The sequence below is a fragment of the Sylvia atricapilla genome, chromosome 2, assembly GCF_009819655.1.
Source record: "Sylvia atricapilla isolate bSylAtr1 chromosome 2, bSylAtr1.pri, whole genome shotgun sequence".
Lineage (NCBI taxonomy): Eukaryota > Metazoa > Chordata > Aves > Passeriformes > Sylviidae > Sylvia > Sylvia atricapilla.
In genome coordinates this window covers 100,388,370-100,411,729 of record NC_089141.1, presented here as the reverse complement: position 1 = coordinate 100,411,729, position 23,360 = coordinate 100,388,370, and the positions used below count along the sequence as shown (strand labels likewise).

At 39.8% G+C, this 23,360-nt stretch overlaps 1 protein-coding gene across 4 annotated transcripts in view; it reads left to right on the top strand.

Moving 5' to 3' along the window:
• SH3KBP1 (SH3 domain containing kinase binding protein 1) overlaps positions 1 to 23,360 on the top strand; it is a 212,887-nt gene that overhangs the window by 8,479 nt on the left and 181,048 nt on the right. For 2 of the 4 annotated variants that reach the window (XM_066313936.1, XM_066313937.1), the window contains exon 2: positions 16,674 to 16,831. In XM_066313936.1, the coding sequence (XP_066170033.1) occupies positions 16,674 to 16,831 (158 nt within the window). Of the gene's footprint in view, positions 1 to 16,673; positions 16,832 to 19,606; positions 19,736 to 23,360 lie in introns of those variants that run through there. The other 2 variants (XM_066313938.1, XM_066313939.1) reach the window with 2 other exon arrangements.

The following is a 23,360-nucleotide window of genomic DNA, read 5'->3' as shown; positions in this document are numbered from 1 at the left end:
GAGTGCAGAGAGTGAAAGCCTTCCAGTAAAGGCTGAGCTTGAGAGCCTTGCCTTGAGTGCACAGTCCAGCAGTTTGTGACAGTGGCAATTCCTGAATACCTGAGAGTGAGCAGAAGTTCTTCCAGGCAGGGAAGACAAAATTGCACCATGTGAAGGCAGGCCTGGTAGTAAGAAATGCTTGTAACTTTACTTGCTAATAAAATGAAAAATTAAATTAGTTCCAGGAGAGTAAAAAAAAAGTGTCTACAAATTTATAAATCCTCACAATATTAAAGTTTTTTTTTTTGATGGCATGTGCTACACTTTATTATTTGATTTTAATTTTTGTTCTGAGAAACATCAGGGTGCCAGCAGTTGTGCAGAACACCAGCTTGGTAGCTTACAAGATTTTTTTTAATATCTGTATTTTTAGATTGCTTGTGGGAAAGAAAAGATTAATCACTATGCAATCTTGAAATCTAGATTTGATTCAGACTTAAATATTGATATGGAGGTCAAATAGTTAAACGTCTTCTACTAGTAGATTTGAAGTTTGGTACACTTCTGGGCTTTTGTTGCACTTATTTAATGAAAATGGTAACATTTAAGTTTCATTTAATTTTAGATTCTAAGCCATTTGCTGAATTGAACTGATCATGTAACTGGTTCAGTTGTTAATCTCAGTCTAATACTGGATTACTTTTAATCTTGATTCATTGTTACTTGCTGTATCTTTGATGTTGGAAATGTGTTCTTTGTAGCTATTTTTGTTAGTAACTTAAACAACCAAGTTAATTTTCCAGGTGACAAAAACCTAAGTATTTTGTGGATTTTGTTGGCTTTTAACTAGTTAGCTTATGGACTTGACCAGCTCCTCAGTTGCTTCGTGATTTGTAGCAGTCTGTAAGTCTGGTAGATCACACCAGGTCAAGTTTGTCTGTCTGTATAGAACTGCTCCAACATCATAGAGGCAACATGTGGTTAATCAAGGGATTTGTGTGTATAGTTAATCCAGGCTAGTTAACTGCTATTTTATTGATGGGAGGTTTGCTTAATAAGCAAAATCCTTCTCTTGCTTCTTCCTTGGCTGACTAAGTGTGTGATGAAAAGAGATTTATCCTTGAACAGCCAGCTAATTTGTACAAGTAAGATCAGCTCTTTCTGTTGCAAGAAACAACCTTTCAACTGGGAGAGAAATCTTCCTGCTGCTGTTGCTGTCATCTTTGGTTACAATTGTTTTTAATGTTCATCTTCCTGGACAGCTGCTATTTCCTCCTCCATCCAGTAATCTCTTTGAAAATGGGAAAGGTCTTTATTTTCTTTGAAACCTGATACAGAAGTCCCTTGTATCTGCTGATTGTTTCATTCATCAAATACCTTTATTTAGCTTCATTTGAAAACAGTAGAAATACACTTGTCAGTTTTACTTTGACCACTGAGGTCAGTTTGAATGGGCTTTGTTCTGTCAGCTCACACCGCCCTTCAGTATTGCTCACTTTGGTTTGCATTAACCATGCTACTTATTTTAAAGGCTACAATTTCTGTGTGTGAAGCCCCTATAAATAGTGCTTTTGATTAGCTGACATCTCAATTATCTGACTTTGGCATGTGAAAGATTAAGATAAGATACTGTCTAGTTCATGATGAACTATCTTCCGACAATTCAAAATTGTCTGCACTGGTTCTGGAGTAGTGAGACATCTATTAATATGTATTCCATTCCTCTGCAATGTATTTCATAGTTTGTTCACAGTTGTGGAGAAAACATTCTTGTTTGTTCCTGTGTGTTTCTCATTCCTTCACCTCATTCTGTCAGAAAGCAGTTGCACCTCTTCTCATCACTTAAAGACGTATGTGTATGCTTCTTTCGCTTTGTAAATTGTGTTGTTTTGTTGCTTTGGGTTCATGTGTTGTGGTTTTTGATTGTTGGCGTGGGGGTTTTTTTCTTTTTACAATAAATCTACATTACAGTTTCTCAACTGTTTCTCAGGAAAGGTGCTCTTCAGCCATTTTTTTTTTTTTCTGTTCACATGCCTGATGCTCTGTCATCTCGTCTTTACATATGCACTTCCTTTAAATTCATCTTTCCTTCTTTTTGACCTGTCTTTCAAATGTACTGCCTCCCGTTTTAGAAAGCTTTCTTATGTATTTCACTTACAGAGTCTCAAAATTCCCTAAATTAAGATGCAAAGATATACAGAACTCTGAAGGCAATCTGGTGTAGAATGCAGCACAATTGTAGGTGATTCTTTATGCATTTTATTTGAAATTAGGGACAGAAGAAACCTTTGGCTGGATTCCCATAAATATGGTATCAGGAAGGAAAGGGATTGACTGTCTTTTAGAGAGTATTGCTTTAATCTGCAAAGTTTTTTCAGAGTTGAAATTGGAATAGTGCTGAGGTGTGTGTTGCATATTGTGTTTTGCCAGGCGTGTTTTTGATGTTTTCTGATGGAAGAGTGATGCCTCTGGTACGTGGAATAAAACAGGTTGTGGAAGTTGGCAAAGCCAAATACTGAAGTTCCAATGTTTTTTTAATTTGGAGAACTTAAAAGCAGGATGTTGCTATTTTAAGCAGAATTTCAGTTCCTGTCTGTTCAAGTCTGTCAGTGTCTCTCTTGAACCAAAACCAAGGAGGTGATGTAAATTCTTCCTTGTAGGCAGAGAAATTGAATGTAAGAAACACTCTTTTCCTTCCAGACCCTCTGAAATCTACAATTTGTTTTGACTTCTGATTTCTTTAACTCTGAGAGCTTGTACCACTTGAAACCAGAGAAGGTCATTAGAAGATTCCTTAAGGGGATGGAGTTCAGGAACCTTTTTCTTAGATGGAAAAGTAGAGCTTTCTCCTTAGCCCTGGAAGAAGTGCTCAAGGTAGAGGAGATTCAGTGGCCTTCTTATTTCTGTCTTCTCAAGTTCTCTTGGTTGCATGGTTTAACCTGCCTGTTGCCTCCTGGATGCTGTAGAAAGATTCTGTGCCAGCACTTGAGGGAATTCCACTTGTCTTGAGGAGAATCTGTCTTCTTGTTACTTCTTTGGCCACACACCTTTTTCTGTTCCAGACAGTACCAGTGTTGGTTACTTTGGGGGGGTGAGAGGAGGAGGTTGTCAGAAGAATAACTGCTTAAAAAAACAATAGGGTTTATTGCCTCTGTTTGTTCGCTTGGGTTCCACAAAGCTCCATCCTGCTGCTTTCTCCCCCTTCCCCCCCATCCTCAGTGCAGCAATGGGTTCTTCTGTCTAAATGCTGACTGTTGTTTGTGCTTTCACTGTGTGTGCAGCTCGGCTGAGCATTCCCATTCAACCAGCACAGAGTGGCTCAGATTCCCTTTTGGAACAACACTGTCATCAGGTCACAAGCTGTTCTGGCTCACAATGAAAACCAGGGATAAGCTTTCAGATGTACTTCTTTGGCTTGCATCAGGTTTTGCTTCCAGGATTGTCCTTCTGAGGAGGAGCTCTGTGTAGTGTCTCCCTTTTCGAGATTTGTTCTCATCATAAGATTTAAAGAGGATCCCTTGAAAGGGAGTGTTTTTTCAGGCGGTGGAGACTTCTTGAGACCTTTAACCTGCTACCAGAGATACCTGTTCAAAGAGCTCTGTCTTCTACTTGCAGCATAGTCTCTGCTTTCTGAAAGGCTTTGCCTTGTTCAAAATCAAGAGAATTTCTCAAAGGGAAAATAAAACTAAAAATGTTAATGCAAGTGCCTCATTACCCAGGCCTACGATTGACATGTGGGATTTTGAAAAGCACCATTAAAGCAAAACAGATCAGCTAATGCCTCTGATGTGGATTTTTGTTCTTAAAAAAAAAAAAAAAAAGTGTTAGTTTGTGAATTCCATTTATTGTGACATCCAGAAAACATTACATGCAGAAATTGATTTGAGCTGAGAAAACAGAGGCATTAAAGATATCAGCAAAAACTTATTCCTCCAGAATTCCATCCTGAAATGTAAAATTGAAATTTGAAAGTTTTTTAATGCACAGAAGCTGGCACGTGTTATCTGATGTAATAGTGAAGTTTGTTTGCCCAAAGATTGTCTGGAACCTGTGAATTCATATATGCAGTAATTTCTAAAACATAATTTTTTTTCAGTCCTGTTTTTTTGCCACAGTTTGAAGGAGAGTAAAAGAACCTGATCTTAAAAGAGAAGTTGCTAAGAACCATGAGCAGTGGTTTTATGAGATTTCTTTATTAATCAAGAAAATATTATATTGATAGGTGGTAAAGGCATTCTTTTAATCATGTATTCTTTCTCCAGACATTCCCACCCTACCTTCCATTGATGCTGACGTAATTGAGGAAGTTTGGTGTTTTTAACACCTTAAGTGGTTGTTGGCTTTTCTTTCAGTGTGATGAAGAGGTGTAGTGGAGATGGCTTGATACTGGCATGTAAATGTTGTATTGGACCATAGTGATGAAATGGAAATTTCTCATCATCTGAGCTCTTATACTTAGGGCTGTGAGCCCCAGTACACACTCAGAGAAGTTACAGCTCCTGTAATGCCCAATAATCTCTTGTATGTGAAAGCACAGTAATTGTGTCCTTTAATTTAGCTTATAAATTATGAAGCTGCTGAGAAGCTCCATACTGGGCCTGACCTTCCTTTGAAAGTGAAGTTTTGTACCTTGAAATGCTTGGATTTATGTAAGAGGTAGAGAGAAAAAAACTGATTACTTCTTTTCTCCTTCCAGTCCTGCTTCTCACTGTTGTACAGCCCACATCTTTGTGACAGTTCATAATGCATCAGTTAAAACACAACACTGGTTTGTAGTCCTAGCATTTGACAGGTGGAATCAGAAAAGTTGCTGCTGGAGTAAACAATTTTGCAACTGCTGTCTTAAAAATGATAGAATCCATTAAATTGAGAGAAAACAGCATAACTTTGAAATTGTTATAAGCCAGCGAGTTTGTCTGCAGCTGGCATCACACAGCAGAGGACTGTAGCACAGTCTGAGGATTTGGGCTATATCAGGCTACTGCTGCCAGCAATCTCTTCTTGCAGAAATTGCCATTTCCGAAGGCAAGAACACCTCAGCAGGATGTATCTGTGCACCACTTTTCAGTCTGGTTACTTAATGTAACACCATTTTTATGAGCACTTCGAGCAAATGTGGCTAAGATGCAGAGGAGTATGTTGTATTCTCCCCATCCTCCTCCTGTGCAAAAGGGTTGCTACTTTTGGCAAAGACGTGTGGTGATAGTAACAGCTTAGGCATCTAGTGAAATCCTCCAAGCTCCTCTGAGATCATATTCATAATTACATTCATGCTTCTAGTCTGATTTTAATGAGACGAGGTGAATGTTGCTGGTTTAGAAGCTCAGTTTTAACAAATGCTGTTCATTACACAATATGAAGACTGTGAACCACTTGTTGGACCACAATCTCTGCTCATCTTCCTGGGGGTTAAATGATGCTACATCATCTCTGAAAAGGTGGTTGTTCCTTGTCTTTTCAATTTTTTATTCGTCTTTCCACCTCAGTACCATCCATTGACATCTATAAATATTGGCAAGGCAACTCTGGGACTAGAATACTGGGCTAGTACTTCTGAGTAATTTACCACAGCACTTATTTTCATGGCATCAGCTTTTCTGTCCTGCTTACTTTTTATGGTGATACATTAATTTGGTAGCAGTTCTCAAGAATATAGCCAAGTGGTAGTTTTATAAATAGTTCTGGGTGTATTTAGCTGTAATCTGTCTCCTTTTTGTTCTGAAGTAGTAACTCATATCCTCGCTATATCCCCTCAGTTGTCTGAAAATTAGATTTAGAAACTGCAAGAGTAGAGGAACATTACTAACAAGTTTGTATGAATATATAGTTTGTCGAATGGGACTTATTTGTCTTTGTTTACCTTAAGTTGCAGTACTCTTCTCCTTTTCTGTTTCTCTCAGCAATGGGTATAATAATTTATACTCTTCAGAACTCTGAGTTGTTTTTATGGATATTGGAGGAGGCAGGAACTCATGTTAAGATGATGATGTTAAATGTTTTCCTCTGAATCCAGTGTCTTCCATTCCTTCTGAATGGGTCCTTGTTTCTGAGGGGAAGAATAATTCCAAAGGTGAACAGCTCTCAAGACAATTTTGCCTCTCTGGGAAGCACTATATTTCTTTAGTTACAGGTTAACACAATGCACATTGTTGCAAACTTGACAATGTGAATTTAAAGTAGGTTTGTTTGTGCATGCTGTACACTGGGAGCATTTGCAGTAGTTGAGAGGCACTCTGATTGATAGAACCAGTGGATTACAGAAAACTTAGTCTCTTTCAGTAGCAGCAATGTGATTTGAGTCCAAGGCAGAAGGACCATTTTGCCCACAAGAAAAGATCAATTAATTCATGGAATAGAAGTGCTCCCTCTGACTGACAGCCACATGAATGCCAAAGATTATCTGTGCAGTCTCAGTCTTTCTAAACAGTTATGGAGACTCATCCCAATAAAATCTAATATGTATTGTTGGATCCAAAGTAGTATTAAAGGGGAATATAGATGTAAATGCTGCCACCCAGAACTACCACAGTGATCTTTCCTTGCTTACTCCATAGTTACACGTGCATGAACATTTCTGGTGTTCAGATGTGCTTTGGCATATTGCATTAAAAGTTTGTATCAGAGATATGGTGTGACGCAAGAAATTCACTTAGAGGCAACTACTATGATAGGCTCAATAAAAAATTAAGTCCATAATATTTATTAGAAATACCTATCTGAAGTTGTTTACCACAGACTTGCTATGGAATACGTATTTTATGTGGAAACACCCCATGCAAATACAAAAATACAAACACACTGATTTACTGTTGTTCTTTACCTGACTTTAAATGTGAGATATTTTGATGGATCACACCAAGTGCCTTAGCTGGAATATAAAGTATTTCTTGTCCTACTGGGCAATTTCCACTCCAGTAACTGCGTGTTTGTTTTAAAAACTGGAATCAAGCATACCTCTTTGAAAAACAGAAAACTAGCTCTCTTCTTTTCTAGGAGGACAGCTCAGGTGTTCTGGCAGCTGGAGTGGCTTCAGCTCGGCTGCTGCCCAGAGAAGAGTCACATGAGGACAGCCCCAGGCCGAGTGTTCACTGTTCCAGGCTGGGATTTGGTTGGGCTGCTGTGCCCAGCTGCCCTGTTTCTGTGCCTGTGTGAGTGTAGATGTGAATTTGTGAATTCACACCACGGGGCTGCCCCTCCAATGCTGCCCCTCTGTCCTGAGCCTCTGGGGCTGCCTGTGGTGGCCTCAGGATGCAGACTGGGTGAGGATTTGTGGCCTGTGGGACGGGACTGGGACTGTAACAAGAAAAGGACCCAGGCAGTATGATTTAGGTGGCCCCTTCTGTGGCTGCTCTGCTCTTGGAGTGATGCAGTGAAGGTGCTATTCTAGGACTATGACCTTTAGCTCCCCCTCATTGTTTGCAAAGGGGAAATAGGAAAATATAATGTAAACTGAAGGCTGTTGTCTAAGTGGAGGAGTTGCTGTTTATCATGTAGCAAAGATTTAACATCTTGAAGATTAAATAGTACTGCTTTTCCTTCTAAAACTGTTTTTTCCTTCCTCTGTAGCTTTTCTTTCTCATGAAGTGAAATCCTTGCAAATACTTTTATCAGGGGGTATTATTCCTGATAGTGTTGCAAAAGAAAAGTGTAAAAAACTGAGAAAAATTTGGAATTAATTTTTCAAGGAAATTATGGGTCTTGCTTGCAATCAAGTAGATACAAAATGTTGAAGTTATTTTTTCGTGCCATAGACATGCTATAGAACTAACAGCTCAAGCTTTCATAGAAATCCCAGTTGTAATTTTCATTTAAGCTGTAAAGTTAGTGGCATATTGTTATTTAATCAAAATTTTTACAAGGCATTTCCTTTTTGGTAGAATGATGACTCCGCGGCCTGTTCAGTGACTCATTCCTTCATCTCATATTATAAAGTGTAGTGACATTGAGAGAGTTCAGTCTTTATAAACTACAGATTATTTTCTTCTCTGGTAGAAGAGCCTCATCAGACTTTATATGAATCTGTCTTCCTCCTCTCAGTCCTGTTTCTACCCCAGCATCCCTCATGTGATTGATTGGCCTGCCAGCTGCTCAGTGTTCTTAGAGTGAAGAAAACAGTGGCCTTGTAGCTCATACTTGATCTTCAGAGCTTCTGGCCCTCATGCTCCAGTTTAGGTAACCAGCATTATTGAATATAATGTAGTTTGGGTTTTGGTTGAGGCTTTTTTTATGTTTGTTTCTTTTGTTTGTTTGTGTTTTCCTTATTGTTTGTTTGTTTGTATACTTTTGTTTTGTTTGTTTGTGGTTTTGGTTTTTTCTCTTTTTTCATTTTGTTTTTTTCTAAAATTTAAGTTCAGATTGTAATTCAGTCATGCTTTGCTGTTTGGTCTAATAAAAGGTATTGATTTTTTCTCTCCCGGTGCTTTCTAATATTTCACTAAGAGCTTTATTGCAACCTGTCATATAGCAAAAATAATGTGGGGTTTTTTTAAGTATGCTCATAAGCTCTGAAAGTCTGCTAGGCTCACCAGTTTGTACCCAGGTATCTTAGATAGAACGGCACATTTGAAGAAGACCTTGTCTGTGAAGTTGAGTAGATGGAATTCAATGGTCAGATTTTTAACCTGTTATAAGATGCTTATGCAAAAGAGTGATGCACTCTCTTCTGAGGGAATGTAATTTGAGCTTTAACTGAAAGCTTGAATGCAGAATATTTGCAGGTAGTCTGTCTGGTTTCTGTTCTGGTTTTTTTGGGTAAGCCAATGCAACAAGAGGGTTTATCCTTCACATGCAGCTGAGTGACTTAGAAAAGCAAAACCATAAAACTTACAGCTCTTAACTCCTTAACTGCCATGTCTAACTGTATTTACTCACTTTAATGTCTGCATTTGGGTGTGAAACCAGACTGCTGCAGAAGGTGTTGTTGCCATATGGATGCTGTTACTTGGGTGGAATAATGCCAAAGAGGTTAATCACATTTCCATTGTGTCTACACACTTCAGATGTCTTGCAAGAAACTGATTTAATAACGTGGTTTTTGTTGCACAGTAGCAAATCTCTGTTTCTTTTCTTTATTATTTCTTGCTTTGAAAGGCACTGTACAATAACTGAAAGTAGAATAAACAGAGACATTTCTGTCTTTAGGTATTGGTAGCATTACTAAAGAAACTGTGACTAGATCAGTTTAAGAGATTAGATTTTACTTGTAATTTAAAATGTGGCAAGGAAACAAACAATAGGAAAAATATTTGTAATTATCAACAAAATCATTTCACCTGTATGTGCAAGACTAATTTGGGGAATGAATGGTAGGACTAGTTAAACTTTTAATCAACAGGGTTTTTTTCAGATGTGCTTTTTAAAAATACAGCGGTCAGGTTACATTTCAATGCCTGGTTTGTATCATTAGCAATTCAAATTGTGTATTTTAAATCCAAACCACTAAGCGTTACATTTAAAAAAATCTTTGTCCCTAACATTTCAGTAATGAGTTGTACTCTGCCAGTCTCCAGCAGGGCTCTTAATAACTAGCTTTGATTCTATTTCTTGAATTTTTATGTTAAAATTTGGATTGATGGTAATATAAGACCAGGAATAGTTGATTTTGTTGGCATGAGTATGAATGTTCTCCTTGTAGATCAAAACAACTTTTGATGCTGGATTTCATTCCTAATGTACAGAATGCCTTTTTCTAACATAAAGATTCTAGTAGCTGGAGCTTGCAGCCTGGGGCAGGTTTGACTTTCAGGCATCATGAGGCAATATTTTGAAGAAAATTTCTCTAAACAGAGAAACCAGATCTGCCTGTCCCAGTTTTGCCATTTTATTTTTCTCTTGGCTTAAAAGGGATTTGAGTTTTGGCTGTTACTGTAACAATCTGTTTACCTTGGCAGAGCTGGGCCTAAGACCAACCTTAGTTGGTTAACAAACAAAATCAGTTTGAGCTCACTGTCCGTGGAGTGTTTTCTCACATTATGAATCACTGGGCAAACTGGGACACAATTTTAGTCCAGTTCCTGAGGAGAAATCTAGCACAGCACTTCAAGAATCAGGTATGTTGTACTTACAGATGTGAAGCACAGCTCTGATCTGCATTTTCATAACAAACCTGGATCAGTGTTGTCTCTAATAACAATCCAACTTCCATGAAGACTAAGTTTCACCTCAAAAGAAACAAAAAAGATTAAGTTTGACTGGCAGAATAAATTTTTCAAAACACAGTTTGAGGAGGTGCTGTGATTTAGCATGCTTTAGAAAATTATTAAAAAAACTGCAACTGCAAGTACCCGTAAATTGTAGAGCACTCTTGTCTGTCATACACCCTTCAAACTTCAGTACTGTAATAAAGGAGAATTTTGAGTGATCTCAGGAGTACCTTTCCATCAGTTTCTCACAATTCTGCACATTTTTTAGGTGTACTCTTATTTCTCTTTCCAAACTGTGCTTTTGGTTTCCTTTGAAGAGTTTATAAACATCTCGATTGTGTGGTCCTATTTTGGTGACTCATATGTCTCTGACAGCTTACACACACTTACGTTACAGTAATCAAATTCTCTGAGAGGAGGCAGTTTTAAAAAATATTTATATATGTTTTTAATAAGTGGAAACTTCTATAGACAGAGAAAAGCCTGAACAGTAAAGGGTTGGGGTTTTCTGTTTGTTTAAACAAACCTTCAGTTAAAACAAAAGTGATTGAACAGCTGCAGCTGTCTGTATGTGAATTAGTGCAAGCCAGGCAAACTTCAGGGCATTAACTCCAGTGCCCCCAGCCTAGCCAAGCCACTGTAGAGTCAGGTCAACAGCCCTATTCCACCTTTTGGTGCCTCAGCTTAAGAGAGAGAACATAATTAATAGGAAAACTGTCAATAATCTTGTCATTTTTGCAGCCTTCTTCAAGGAAAACTGCAAGAACAGCAACATTCTAGAACTCTTGAAAAATGTGGGATGTCGCCCCAAGTTTTCTTGCATTTTGAGTGTAGTGGAGTGCATTTTTGTAGTGGAGATTCCCACACAACCTCAGGTAAACTGTGTATTGTTTACATATTTCTCATCTGGGAGGAGTCTTGTGATTGATGGTGATGTTCACCTACAAGGTCCAAGAGGTGGCAACCTGTGTAGCCAATCTTTTGCCTTTTGATAAAGTGTAGTCAGAGAGTGGGGTCAGAAAAATTAAAACAGAGCTCTCCTGCTTAACCTCCTGCTGCCTTGCTTCGTTCTTTCGTGTCCCTAACAGTGACAGTGGGACTTAGAGAGTGCGAGGGTTGTCTTCCTTCATTATGTCTTGCTGCAGTCGGAATGTTGAGGAGTGTTTGAAGAACCACTAGTTGGAGGCAGCCTGAATCCCTGCTGCATTGCCATCTCCCCCTTACAGCTCTCTACCCACCTTGTAGTTGCTTAGAAAGAGCAAAGCAGTATGTAATTACACTCATTGCAAAATCAGAATGGGATTTTAAAGCTTTCTAAGTAGGGAGGAGAAATGGCTTGACACACACAAAAAGCTTTGAATCCTGAAAAGCAAGTACATCCTAGTAGGCTGCTTAAACATGAAGATACAGGACCTTGCTTTCAAAAGATCTTTCCTGGGGTTCAACCAATCTGGAAATACCCTTCTAAATAGTCTAAATTTTGCCTTTTCTGAGCCACAGTGTTGTTGTATTCTGTGGACATAAAAATTTCCATTGATGTGTGTACCTTGATGCCACTGCTTGAATCCAGTACTCTTCAGAGAGCTATTGTGTAAATACAACTTCTGATCCAAATGCACTGGTTCGTCTGGGGAAAACTGTCTGCATATACGTATATATACATACATACATATATATATATATATATATGAATAATATTGATGCTAATTTGGGGACTCTAGTTCATATATTAGAAATGTTTGTAAAAATCGTTAGTTGGTTGAGTTCAGATGGTTGGGCTTTCCAGATCTTCAGGTCCCTGAAGTTTCAAGAGCCCAAACCCACAGCTTTCCTGAATGAAGGGCAGATGGAGTCTGTGCCTCTTGGGGTGGGTTTAGAGACTCACAGAATGACAAGCCAGAAAACCTTAAGTTTATAACTTCTGATGCCAGGAGGAAGGCTCCTGTTCCACCTCAAGATCTGCCATTAGAGAACAGATGCAATGCTTTTGTAGGTGATGGGGGTCTGGGTGTGCAGTCCAGTGAAGCACCCAAGCTGGTAAATCTGAGACATGCAGAAGCAGCAGGAGAAAATGGGAAGTGGTAATAGTAGGGAAATTCCCTGCTGTCAGTGTTGGGGACTCCCATCTGCTGACCTGACATGAGCTAACCTGTCATCTAGAGGGGCTTGTTGCCTGCCAGGATCTGGAACACTGTGGTAATACTGCCAAAGCTTGTCTGGCTTCAGACAGCTACTGCCTGCTGCTCTCCCATGTAGGTTTCAGTGATACCTCCTGAAGGGATGTGAAGTTATCAGCTGTGGCTGTGTGGCTCTGGACTGATGACCGAGAGTATGGGAGCCTGAGTGGATTCTCTTTGATCCTTTGGGTGACAGCAGAGTGCATTGGCATCAGCAGAGGATGAGTGGAGAGATCCTGTGGGTAAGCTGGTTACATGGCTGGTGTCAGCAACAGAATTCTAGTTTTATGATCATGAGAGTATTTTTGAGGATTGCTTGGAAAAGATGGGATTCACCTAACTAGGGCAAAAGCATCTCTGCTAATTATCTTATGAGCAATTGATGAAATAGGTTGGCAAACAAAATGTGATACAAACAATGGAGACCTTGTAATCAAAAAAATCAGCACTGAAGGGGACCTTTCCCATGTATATCCATATAAACAAGGAAGTGCTTTTCAGAATTACAGGGAAAACTCTGCCACTCTTTCTGGGAAGTCAGCACGGCTGGTTGCCTCTCTGAAATGTCTGTGTTCTCATGCAGACAGCATGGGATGCAAAGAAGAGGAATTAAATGTCTGCATGCAGCTTCAGAGTTATAATTTCACTGGGATTGTGAAGATACGATAGGATAGCTCATATTCAATCACCCTGATACACACTGGAGGGATAGTGTTTCTCATTAACATGCTGGGTTGGGTGTGAGCAGTTCAGGAGGTTTCTGGAATGTGTTGTCTACTGGATCTCATACCGGCAAACAAAGAACTGTTTGGGGATCTGAAGGCTGAGGGCAGCCTTGGTGGCAGTGACTGGGAGGTGATAAAGTTCAGGATCCAGAGAGGAGGGGGGGATAGGCAGAAAGCAGGGTTGCAACCCCAGACTTGAAGAGGAAAGACTTTGGCCTGTTCAGGACTCTGGATTAACATCTTTATTATGTAGGAAACCAGTGGGAAAGTCCAGGGTAAGGTCAACCTTTGCTCAGTGGAGGAGACTAAGGTTAGGGAATACATAAACTGGTCACGTGCAAAGCCATGGCCCTGGTGTGGTACATCCTGAGGGAGCTAACCGATATTGGGAGGGCCCTCTTGGTGGTCTTCAAAAAGTCACTGTGATTAGGAGAGGTTCATTAAAAGCAGAAAAATGTACCTCCTGTCTTCAAGAAGAGCAAGAAGCCTCTTTTTTTTTGCTGAAAACTACAGGCTGGTCAGCTGCAGGTGAACATAGAAAGATGATGGAACAAATAATCCTGGAGGCCATTACCAAACATATGAAGGACAAGAAGGTGGTTGGGAGTAGTCAGTGAGGATTTATGAAATGGCAGTCATGGCTGAGCAATGTGTTAGGCTTCTGCCATGAGATGACTGACTTGGAGGAGTGAATGTTGCTTATGTTGACTTCAGCAAAGCTTTTGTCACTGTCTCCCACAAGTTGACAAACGGGAGAGGTGCAGTACAGGGGAGTGGAAGAAGCTGGCAGAAATGCTGGACCCAAAGGGCAGCACAGGCTGCAGCTGCAGGCTGGTCACTGGCAGTGGTGCCACAGGGGTGTGTGATGGGGCTGATGCTGCTCAGGGTCTGCACTAATGAACAGGACAGGGCAGAGAGGACTCTGGGCAGGTTGGCAGGTGCTGCAACACTGGCAGGTGTTTGACTCCCAGGAGGATTGTGCTGCCCTTGGTAGAGGCCTCGAGAGGCTGGAGAAATGGGCTGACAGGATGCTCATTTCCCTCCTGAGCAGAGGGAAATGCCAAGCCCTGCAGCTGGAGAGGAATAACGCTGGGCACGGGTACAGGCTGTGCCTGAGTGTGTGGAAAGCAGCTTTGTGGAGAAGGGCCCAGGGATCCTGGGGAACATGGAGCAGGACATGAGGCAGCAGTGTGCTTGTGGCAGGGGCAGCTCCTGGCTCCTGGCTGCTTTGGACAGAGTGCTGTGAGCAGGAGGAGTGATGTGATCCTTCTGCCCTTCTCCTTTCTGGTGAGGCACCTTTGGAGTTCTGTGTCCAGTTGTGGACACAGGAGAGAGGTGGAGAGAGCAGAGTGAGTCCTGTGCAGGGCTGTGAAGGTGGCTGAGGGGCTGGAGCCTGTGACATGTGAGATGGGACTGTTCAGTCTGGAGAAGAGAAGGCTCAGGCTGATGGTACTGATGTGTATGAAAGCATTTTTAGTCTTAAGGATGATCAAGCACTGGAATTTCCATCCTTTGATATACTCAAAACTTGGCTGCATAACGCCCTGAGAAATCTGTGATTTAGCTATTCCTACATTGAATAAGAGGGTTGGTATACAGAGTTGCCTTGCAATCAAAAACTGATTTAGGCAGTGGTTAGTGTTTTGTACTGCATGTACAAGCTGATAATAAATGAAATACCACCTGGGGCTGTCCTGGAACTTGTTCTGTCTAACATCTTGACCGAGTACTGGAGGAGGCAGTGGAATGGACTCTCTTCATATCTGTGATTTCTACCAAATTGTTGGAACAGTTCATGTGTTAAAGAGTGAAGGGATCTGAGTCTAGAGGAGCTCTGATTGGCTTGGAGAAGAGAAATTGGGAGGTCCTAAAAGCGGCCTTAGAAAGCTTACAAGTAGTTTATCGAGAAGATCAAGAGTGCATGGCAGTGCACGGTGGGGCAACAAGACCAGTGGGTGAAAACTGATAAAAGAAAGGCTCCAATAGGCTGTAGAGAGAAAATCTTTTTCTTAGTCAAGCAGTGGAGCAGATTCTGCTGCCTCTGTAGGAGGAGGTTGGAGGATTTCAAGACCCGTGTGGGCAAAGCCCTGAGTAACCTGGTTTGACCTCAGAGCTGGTTCTGCTTTGAACTGAAAGATGAATTAGAATCGTGAAGTCCCTCTCAGCCTGAATAACTCTGGTTTTTCATTTAAATTTCACTGATAAATTTCCTGTGTTCTGTTTGCATGTCAGCTTATGTGTGGCGCCCCTCTTTCTCTTTTGCTGTTCATTATGTAGTTTAGCAGGCCTCTTGTAAACTGGCTTTACAGTGGTTTTTGACTTCACGGAAGAAGTAATAGAGGAATATTATAAGCCATAAACTTGTGGTTGGTGTGTATCCAAAAGTCAGAACGCTGCTTTAGATATGACTTGCAGGCTCTGGAGGAGGAATGGAGATATTCAGCATTGTAACTGTGTGACATTTTGGGGGTGGAAAGAAGTAACTCTGCTTTCCTGTCAACTTAATTCAGTTTAGTATGCAGGGTTTGTTATTCAGGCAGAACCTTTTTGCTGCCTGTGGTGTAATGGTTGGCTTGGCTTTGTGAGCTGGTATTGCCTGTTTGCAGGCTGGAGCTTGCAGGGTTTACATGGCACAGTCACTTGTGCAGAAAGCAGATGGCTGTTACTAGCTCTCACTTTGCTGTTTCAATGGTCTAACTGCTAAATGTTTGGTGGAAAGTCTTGGGACAAGCTTTTCCACTGAAGAAAACAGGAATAAGGTTTACAGATACAGCTGTCCCAGACCTCACCTGTCTGGCCAGTTAATGTTTGATGAACGACTAAATATAACTATGGCTTCCATATTGAGTACCCTAGGTGTATTATTTTTGATTATCTGAAGGAGTTTTTCTGTCTATGACTTTCTCAATTCTCTACAGAGACTTTCTTGTGTGTATCGTTTCAAGGGATGGGTAAGGACAGACATACCATATAATGGTAGCAAGCTTGTAATGCAACTCTGATAACAGACATTCAGAGCAGTAGAAGTATGTCATTTCAATTCTTTGATGCATAATCACAAGTGAAAGTAAATCTCTCTTTTGATGAAACCCTGTGTTTCATCAAAATAGGGCATGTTCATGCAGCAAAGCTTTGCATTTCTATATAAACAACAGTGAAAGTCATCACGATGAAAAAAATTCTTGTTAAATACTTATTAGGTTGATAATGATGTATTTAGCAAGGTAGTTGCAGTGGCTTGGGATGCTTATGAATTTGAGAACCTTTCCATATTTATTTCAATATAAAATAAAATGCTTTGAAAGCCCTGTGAACGAAAGGTAAAACTTTGTCCGAACTTAAACTTTGTAATGCTGCCAGAATAAATATTCCTGAAGCATCACAAATTGATTTCCTTTAAAAAAATAAAGAAAAACGCATGTTGCCTTAACCATGATGGGCTTTTTTGTGTGTTTTTTCACTTTGGCCTCTCTTGTAGCAGTTACCCACAGAACATTACCATTGCATGTTGCCTCTTCAATGTACTCTCTTGGTTGAACATACTACTTTCACTGAGAACATATGATTGCATTGGTGTTTTCTTATGCCTTTGGAAGGCAGGAAAACAGAAATGTAGTCAATAATTGTGCATATGTGTGTTTCTCTTTTAGTGGAGGCGATAGTGGAGTTTGACTACAAAGCTCAACACGATGATGAGCTGACAATCACTGTAGGTGACATAATCACCAATATCAAGAAAGATGACGGAGGCTGGTGGGAAGGACAGCTCAAAGGCAGAAGAGGTTTGTTCCCTGACAACTTTGTAAGAGTGAGTACAAAGTGGAACTGTTCTTGTGTTGTGTGTACAAGCTTTATGTACTGTGCTGTTCAGGCGAAATATCAGCTTTTATATCATAATATCTCTTATATCCAAACCCGTAATATATTGCATATACGCATATGTATACACATATATTGCATATATATGAAATATTTCATATCTATATTGCAATGTTCTATTGAGACAATGTTACAAAGAAAATATTACTTTCTTTGCAAAGACAAGCTGAAAATAAAAGAAGCTACTGCTGCATTTCTCTGCTGTTCAGTGAAAACATTTGACTTCATGGTCTGAAAACAAAGTGGTTATTCTAGAACAACTTATAGGCCATTGCATTTTAAATATTTTGTCTTCTCTGTAACAGATTCTGCTTTTCCAGAATGTTTTCTTGGGTTTTATAGAAGCTTCTTTTGGAATATTTATTCCTGGCTAAACTAGTTGAGAATAATTAGATTTCTCCATACAGTTGCTACAAAAACTTTTTTAAAAACATCAATTTGTATTCACTTAATATACCAAATAACTTGCAGTAATCCTTGCAGTTTTAGGACAACTATTCAGAGGATTAGAAAGAAATTTTTTTTTTTACTGGGCATCTGTGTTTGCACACGTATGTCTGCATATATGAAGCCAGCTATTAGTACCTCTGGGCCTCAATTTGTCATTGCAGACATAGGCTGTTAATTTCCATAAATCTCCATAAACCTGTCTCTCCACCATGGAAAAGAGACCCAGAACTGCAATAAATTACATATATAGTTTTTATGTTAATCTTTTAGTACAACTTCTGAGGAGCTTTGGTACTTTCCCTTTTTTGAGGGTATAAATGTCTTTATTATTTTTTTAATTTTATTTTTTAACTTCTTCTAACTGTTTAAGCCTGTTGTGTGTTTAGACATATGGGCATAATGAAGTAATTTAATTTTGGTTCCTTAGTGCTACATATGTCGAGGTAACTGGGGGAGGTGGTGTGGTGGTGAGTTTAGCCAGCCCATGGCAGGGGGTGTGGGGGTGGACACAGGAGCCTCAGGTGTTTCTGTGGGGGTGAACACACACCCCCATCCTTGCTCCTGTCATTGCCAGGAAGGAAGAGCAGCTCTGTGTGTGTCAGGCAGCAAAAATTAGGAACTAGACAGGGCCTCAACGAGATGAAAGGGCATGGTGAAGGACAGTGAATAATCCGGTTTTTGCTAATCTCTGAAAATCAACACTTTGGGCAAAGGGAAAGAAACTGTTTAGGTATTCACTGTGTATTGGTAATATTTTTCTGCTTGAACTCCGGTGAACTGAACTGTGGGACAAATGCAGACTTCCTTAAAACTTTCTCCTGGCTGATATTTTAAATCTGCTGCTGATTTTAGGAGATGTTGGATTTACTGTTCTAAACAAATGCAGCCTATGAATGTCTGTTATAGGAATATACTAATCTAAAGATTTGCAAGTTGGCACCGTTAGTACCTAATTTTAAGGCCTCTTCTTTCCAGAATTACTTCAAACTGTGGCATCCTGTCACATAATTGAAATATAAATAGCTCTTTCTAAATAGAAAGTTCTAAGACAACAGTAAATGGTTTAGATTTTGTCTTCTCATGAAATACCACTCCCTCCTCTTTCCTTCCTGCCTTTTTTTTTTCTTCTTTTAAATCAGCATCCAGGGCTGTTTTCTAAAGAACTAAAACCCACATTGTGTTCAAGCTGAAAATGAGGAAGAATTTAAAGTCAAACATGTTTTTTATAGCCAAGCATTTTCTCTCTAAACTAGGTAAGATGAAGTAGAAGATACACAATTACTTAGAGTTAATTATGGATCTCTTGAGTGAAAACCTTCATTTTTCTTGTGTAAATCTCCTATATGGAGAGCTACAGTCAAAACTGCAGTCCCATTAGAAAACTTATTAAGCATAATCACTCTGCCCAGTAAGATTATAAGTAATTGTGAACTTTCTCTTGATTATGGAAAATTTTTTAACACATGAATGCAGTGTTGGGCTCTCCAGCAGTCAGTTCATGCCCTATTGGCAAAGTGTATGTCAACAAAGTAATTGAGAAGCAGGCAAAAAGGGATGCTACAGACAAGTAGTGGACTTGAATGCAGCTCCAAATTCCTATTTCTTATCAAAATTCGTTTTAAGAGTAGTTGAGAAAGTTATTCGAAGGTTAAAAACTACAAATTAAATTCTTGAGGTTCTTTGCATTCTACCTTTAAGAGGTAGGAATCATTTCTTAAGGAGAAGAGGTTTTCCTTTCTGTGATTTTATTTTCTTTGAATAAATTCATGCTGATGTTCCAAATAAACTGTTGAGGTTTGCAAAAATTGAATGGTTGGGCTGAAATGAAATCATGGAATTAACACTGTAAAGACTACCGAATGGTTTCTGTTAACATTTACGCAGAGATTCTGGAAGTCAAGTTTGGGAGAAAAGAAGTAGAAATTGGAAATGGAAAAACTAGGAAAATGCAATATATTGGAATGTTTATGAAAAGACATCCATTTGAAGTGTTATTTAAGAAACAAATCCCCCATATTTTTCAAGGGAATATGAAATAGGTTGTGAATGTGCAGAAGACTTTTGGAGTTGCCTGTAGTAAAAGCGTTTTTAAATTTGTTGGAACAGATGCAGATTAGGAGTCCATTGAAGAGGAGCTGTCTGAAGACAGATGTGAGATAGAAAGAGGAAAGGGGAGGTAGCAATGATATACATGAGGTACATACGCAGTTATTTTTTTTCAAGGGACTTTCTCTACGAAGTTGTAGCAGAGGTGCTTCCTGTTCTTGAATCTACAAAACAACTGCTTTGAATTTTTTGTGTATTTATACATATAGCGACGGAAAAGACGGATTCATATCCTTCTTGTGCTCTGAAATTCAATATGCAAGGCGTAACAGAAAAGGTATTTGAAATTTGTTTTCTGTTTCTTTTTTCATTGCCTAGTAGTAGTCTTCGGCTATAGCTACTCGGAAGCTTTTGAGGAAGAAGTTTGTTTAAATGTAAGAAAAATCTTTGGTCTCTCTTTAAGATCTGACGTGCCTCTGTCAACACTTGAAGATACCTACTTTTGTTAGAGATAATGGTGCTGAATGTATCGTAAGAAATGTATGGAAGTGTATCTGGTTGTCGGCTTCTGTTTTCTTTCAATTTTTCAGGCAGAGAGATAAAAATACAAATGGAGAATTATGTCCTATTCCTGGTGTCTGCTTTAATTCTCAGTTATACAGCTGACAAAGAGGAGGTATCAGGTGTGATTGCAGTGTTGTTAATTTATATGATATAAAGTTGGTTTTCAATGTCTTTCTAGCTTGAATACTTCAACTTGAAATCCATGCTCTGCAGTGTAAAACTGTGTTTGTAAGTGTGACAGCATCTGAGACAGATAGATTTTGCTGATAGCAGATGAATATGTAGAAAGCAGGAAACTGTTGGAGAGCCATGCTTGCTGGATTTAATTTTCAAAGTCAGTTCTGATTGGGATTGAATAAGTGTTATGCTGGTAAACTGAATCTGCTGCATGAAACAGCCTGAAAGCTTCTCTGTACCCCAGAGGACTTGCCAGTATTACTAGCAGAATTGGAGAGATAAATTTACCTTAAGCAAGAAGTGTAGTGTAGCTGCTTCTGAAATTCTGTTTTAGATTACATTTTAGAATCAGTGAAATGGGGCAGGGATTTTTTTAACTGTACTGCTGCCTTGGGTCAGAAAAGCAATCTGGATTTCTTGTTATGCAAGCAGAATACAATCTTGAAATAGTGCAGATTAGTTGTAGGATGTAAAGATGTTCGTGCTGAATCTTAGGTACGTAGTGCAGATCCTTATCTGTTGCTTGCCGTTTAGTTTCCTTCTCTGTATGGTTTGTTTGTTTCTATCACAAACAGCCAAAGGTTGTGGGGGGACTGTCAGTGATTTCTTGCTGAGACCCTTGTGCTTGTAACACACCTCTACCTATCTCTGTCCATGCTTTCATAAAACTTTTCATAAAACATGAAAAGGTCCCGTGCACATACAGGGGCCCTTTGCAGCTGAAGTTTGGCTCCTGGGCAGGAAAAGAAAATATTGCCCATGTCTGAGAACACTTTGGGTCCTGCTTCCCCAGCTGCTGCCAGGGCAGAGAGCTGACCAACTCCTGTTGTCCTGCCCTGCTGCTTTACCACAGCCTTTTGCAATCTCTGGCACCTCTGTGACTTCCTGCCTTTGCTCTGTAGGTTCTTGGGGCCTTCACTGCTCACCTCAGCAGTGTGAGTGCTACCAATTAAGTGATGTCTGCATCAGCTTTGCCTCAGTAGCCACTTGTTGTGGGTTCAGTCCCCTTACAGGCCATTCACTTAAGAGTGAGTGTCACAGTATTGGACACACAAAGTACGAGGAGGCAGCAGAAAGGCAGGAAAGCTTTGTTTTAATATTTCTGACTCCATTTATATACACTTTTTACAGAAGGTAAAAGATTGGCTACACAGGTTGTCACCTCTTCAACCTCATAGGTGAACATCACCATCAATCATAACACTCCTCCCAGAGGAGAAATATGTAAACAAAGTAGATAATTCTAAATATTTACATAGTTTACATGAAGCTGCATGAGAATCTCAACTACAAAAATGCAAACGCTCAGAAGGCAAGAAAACTTAGGGCAACAAGTGGGAATTGATGCCTTCCAACGCAGAATATTCTGGGAAAGCAGAGGCACTGAGGTTATATGCAGACTAGGGAAATCATTTCTGACTGTACCTGAAAAGATAACTTGCTTTATGGGTCAGTGAATTGTTATGCTGGGGTACCTTTTTTTTTCCCCCCACACTTGGCAGGAATTTGCAACTCAATTAGTGAGCTTTTTCTTTTGTTGTTTTTGGATGTCTTACTAGAATGCTGTCTACATATTTGTTTTGAGGAATTGTTTCAGATCATGGGTTCCTAACTGAATGAGAGTCAGGGGTACTAGCTTCTTATTATAAGTTTTGGGTATGGCCATTAAACTTGTTACACTTACGGTGGAATACAAGAGAATATAATCATGTGAAAATATTTTCTCTGAGGTTTTGTTCCTGTCAACAAGGAACAAAACACACAATCAAGATTTTGTGAGGAGAAATGTAACATCACAGGTTGTGATTATTTATTATGGCTGTTGTTATTACTCTTACGATGGTGAAAGCAAAACTAGTGAAACAAAATGTTTCTTCCCTCTTCCGGCCCATCTCCTCACAAAGACACGGATTGGCCGAGATTGTCTTGTGCCAGTCTGTGACTTGGCCGCGTTCCCTCCTGTTTGGGAATTGAGCACAGAGCAATGACAGCGCTCTGGGCTGTCCCGGATGCCCAAGGCGTGATTAGAACCATGTCACACCTCAACCTGTTCATCTGCATTCAGAGGAGCTGAGGGAGCTGCAGTGAGCCAGCTGCGCTGGGTGTTGGGCCTGGAAGTGATTTGAAAGTGCCAGGCAGTGAGGGAGGCTCTTTCCCCTGCCCTGGGACAGGGAGCTGGTGCTGTTCCCAGGCGGGTGGAAGCGTGCCGCGCTCAGTGCAGTCAGCAGGATGGATCCCGTATGTTTATCATGGGAGCAGGCGTGGGTTTGGCTGTCCTGTGGTGACCAGTTTGCTGGATATGTTTGGATGGCAGGCTTTGAGGGGAGGAGTTACTCAGGGGAGTGTGGGGGTGTGGAAAAGAGGAAAAATGGTGGTTTGGGTCTGTCAGCTGTCGGATGTTTTGTGGGAATTAGTCTGTAAACGTTTTATGAAGTATGTGAAAGTATGAGTACGTGCAGCAGTCGTGTAGTGAGCACACAGCAATGTGAAGATTCAATGTTGAGGTGTTTACTCGTTCTTACTGACTAGCACATTATATTGCAAAAAAGTAACTTTCTGAAAAGACAGTGGCTTACTTGTAATTATATATTGGTAGGACTGATGGAAATTCTGCCATGGATCCTGCTCCTCCCATGGCAGCAGGGGGGTTTGAGCTAAATGATCTTTAAGGTCCCCTTCCATCCTCTAACCATTATGTGATTTTATTAAATTTATTAATTTGAAAACAAAATTTATTGTTTTTCATTCTTCATGCAATGTAATTGCTGAGGTCTAAACCCATTCTTATTTAAATACTGCTTTACTGATAGAGTTAGTGTAGCTAGTATCAATTAATATACTAAGGAAGACTCAATTATTTCCTCTTCTTGATCAGGTTAGTTTTTGTAGTCTTGAGAAAACCTCAGTAGAGCATTCCAGTTTAAAATATGCTGTTGCCTAAATTGTAGATTACAAAACCCCTAATTTGGGTTAAGGGGAAATTTTTTTTTTCTTTCTTCCTGAAGCTCCAAGCCATGAGGAGAATCTGATCAGAGACTGAAACAAAAACCCAATGTACCATCTAGAAGTCAATTTTTCAAATGTATCATTTATTTGGAGTTATAATATAAGAATTCTTTAGGTAGCTTCAATTTGTTCAGAACTTAGTTATATATTATAATTTGATGTGTGTGTTATACAAAGAATTCAATGTGGTTTTGGCAATAGCCTCTTAAAGTAGT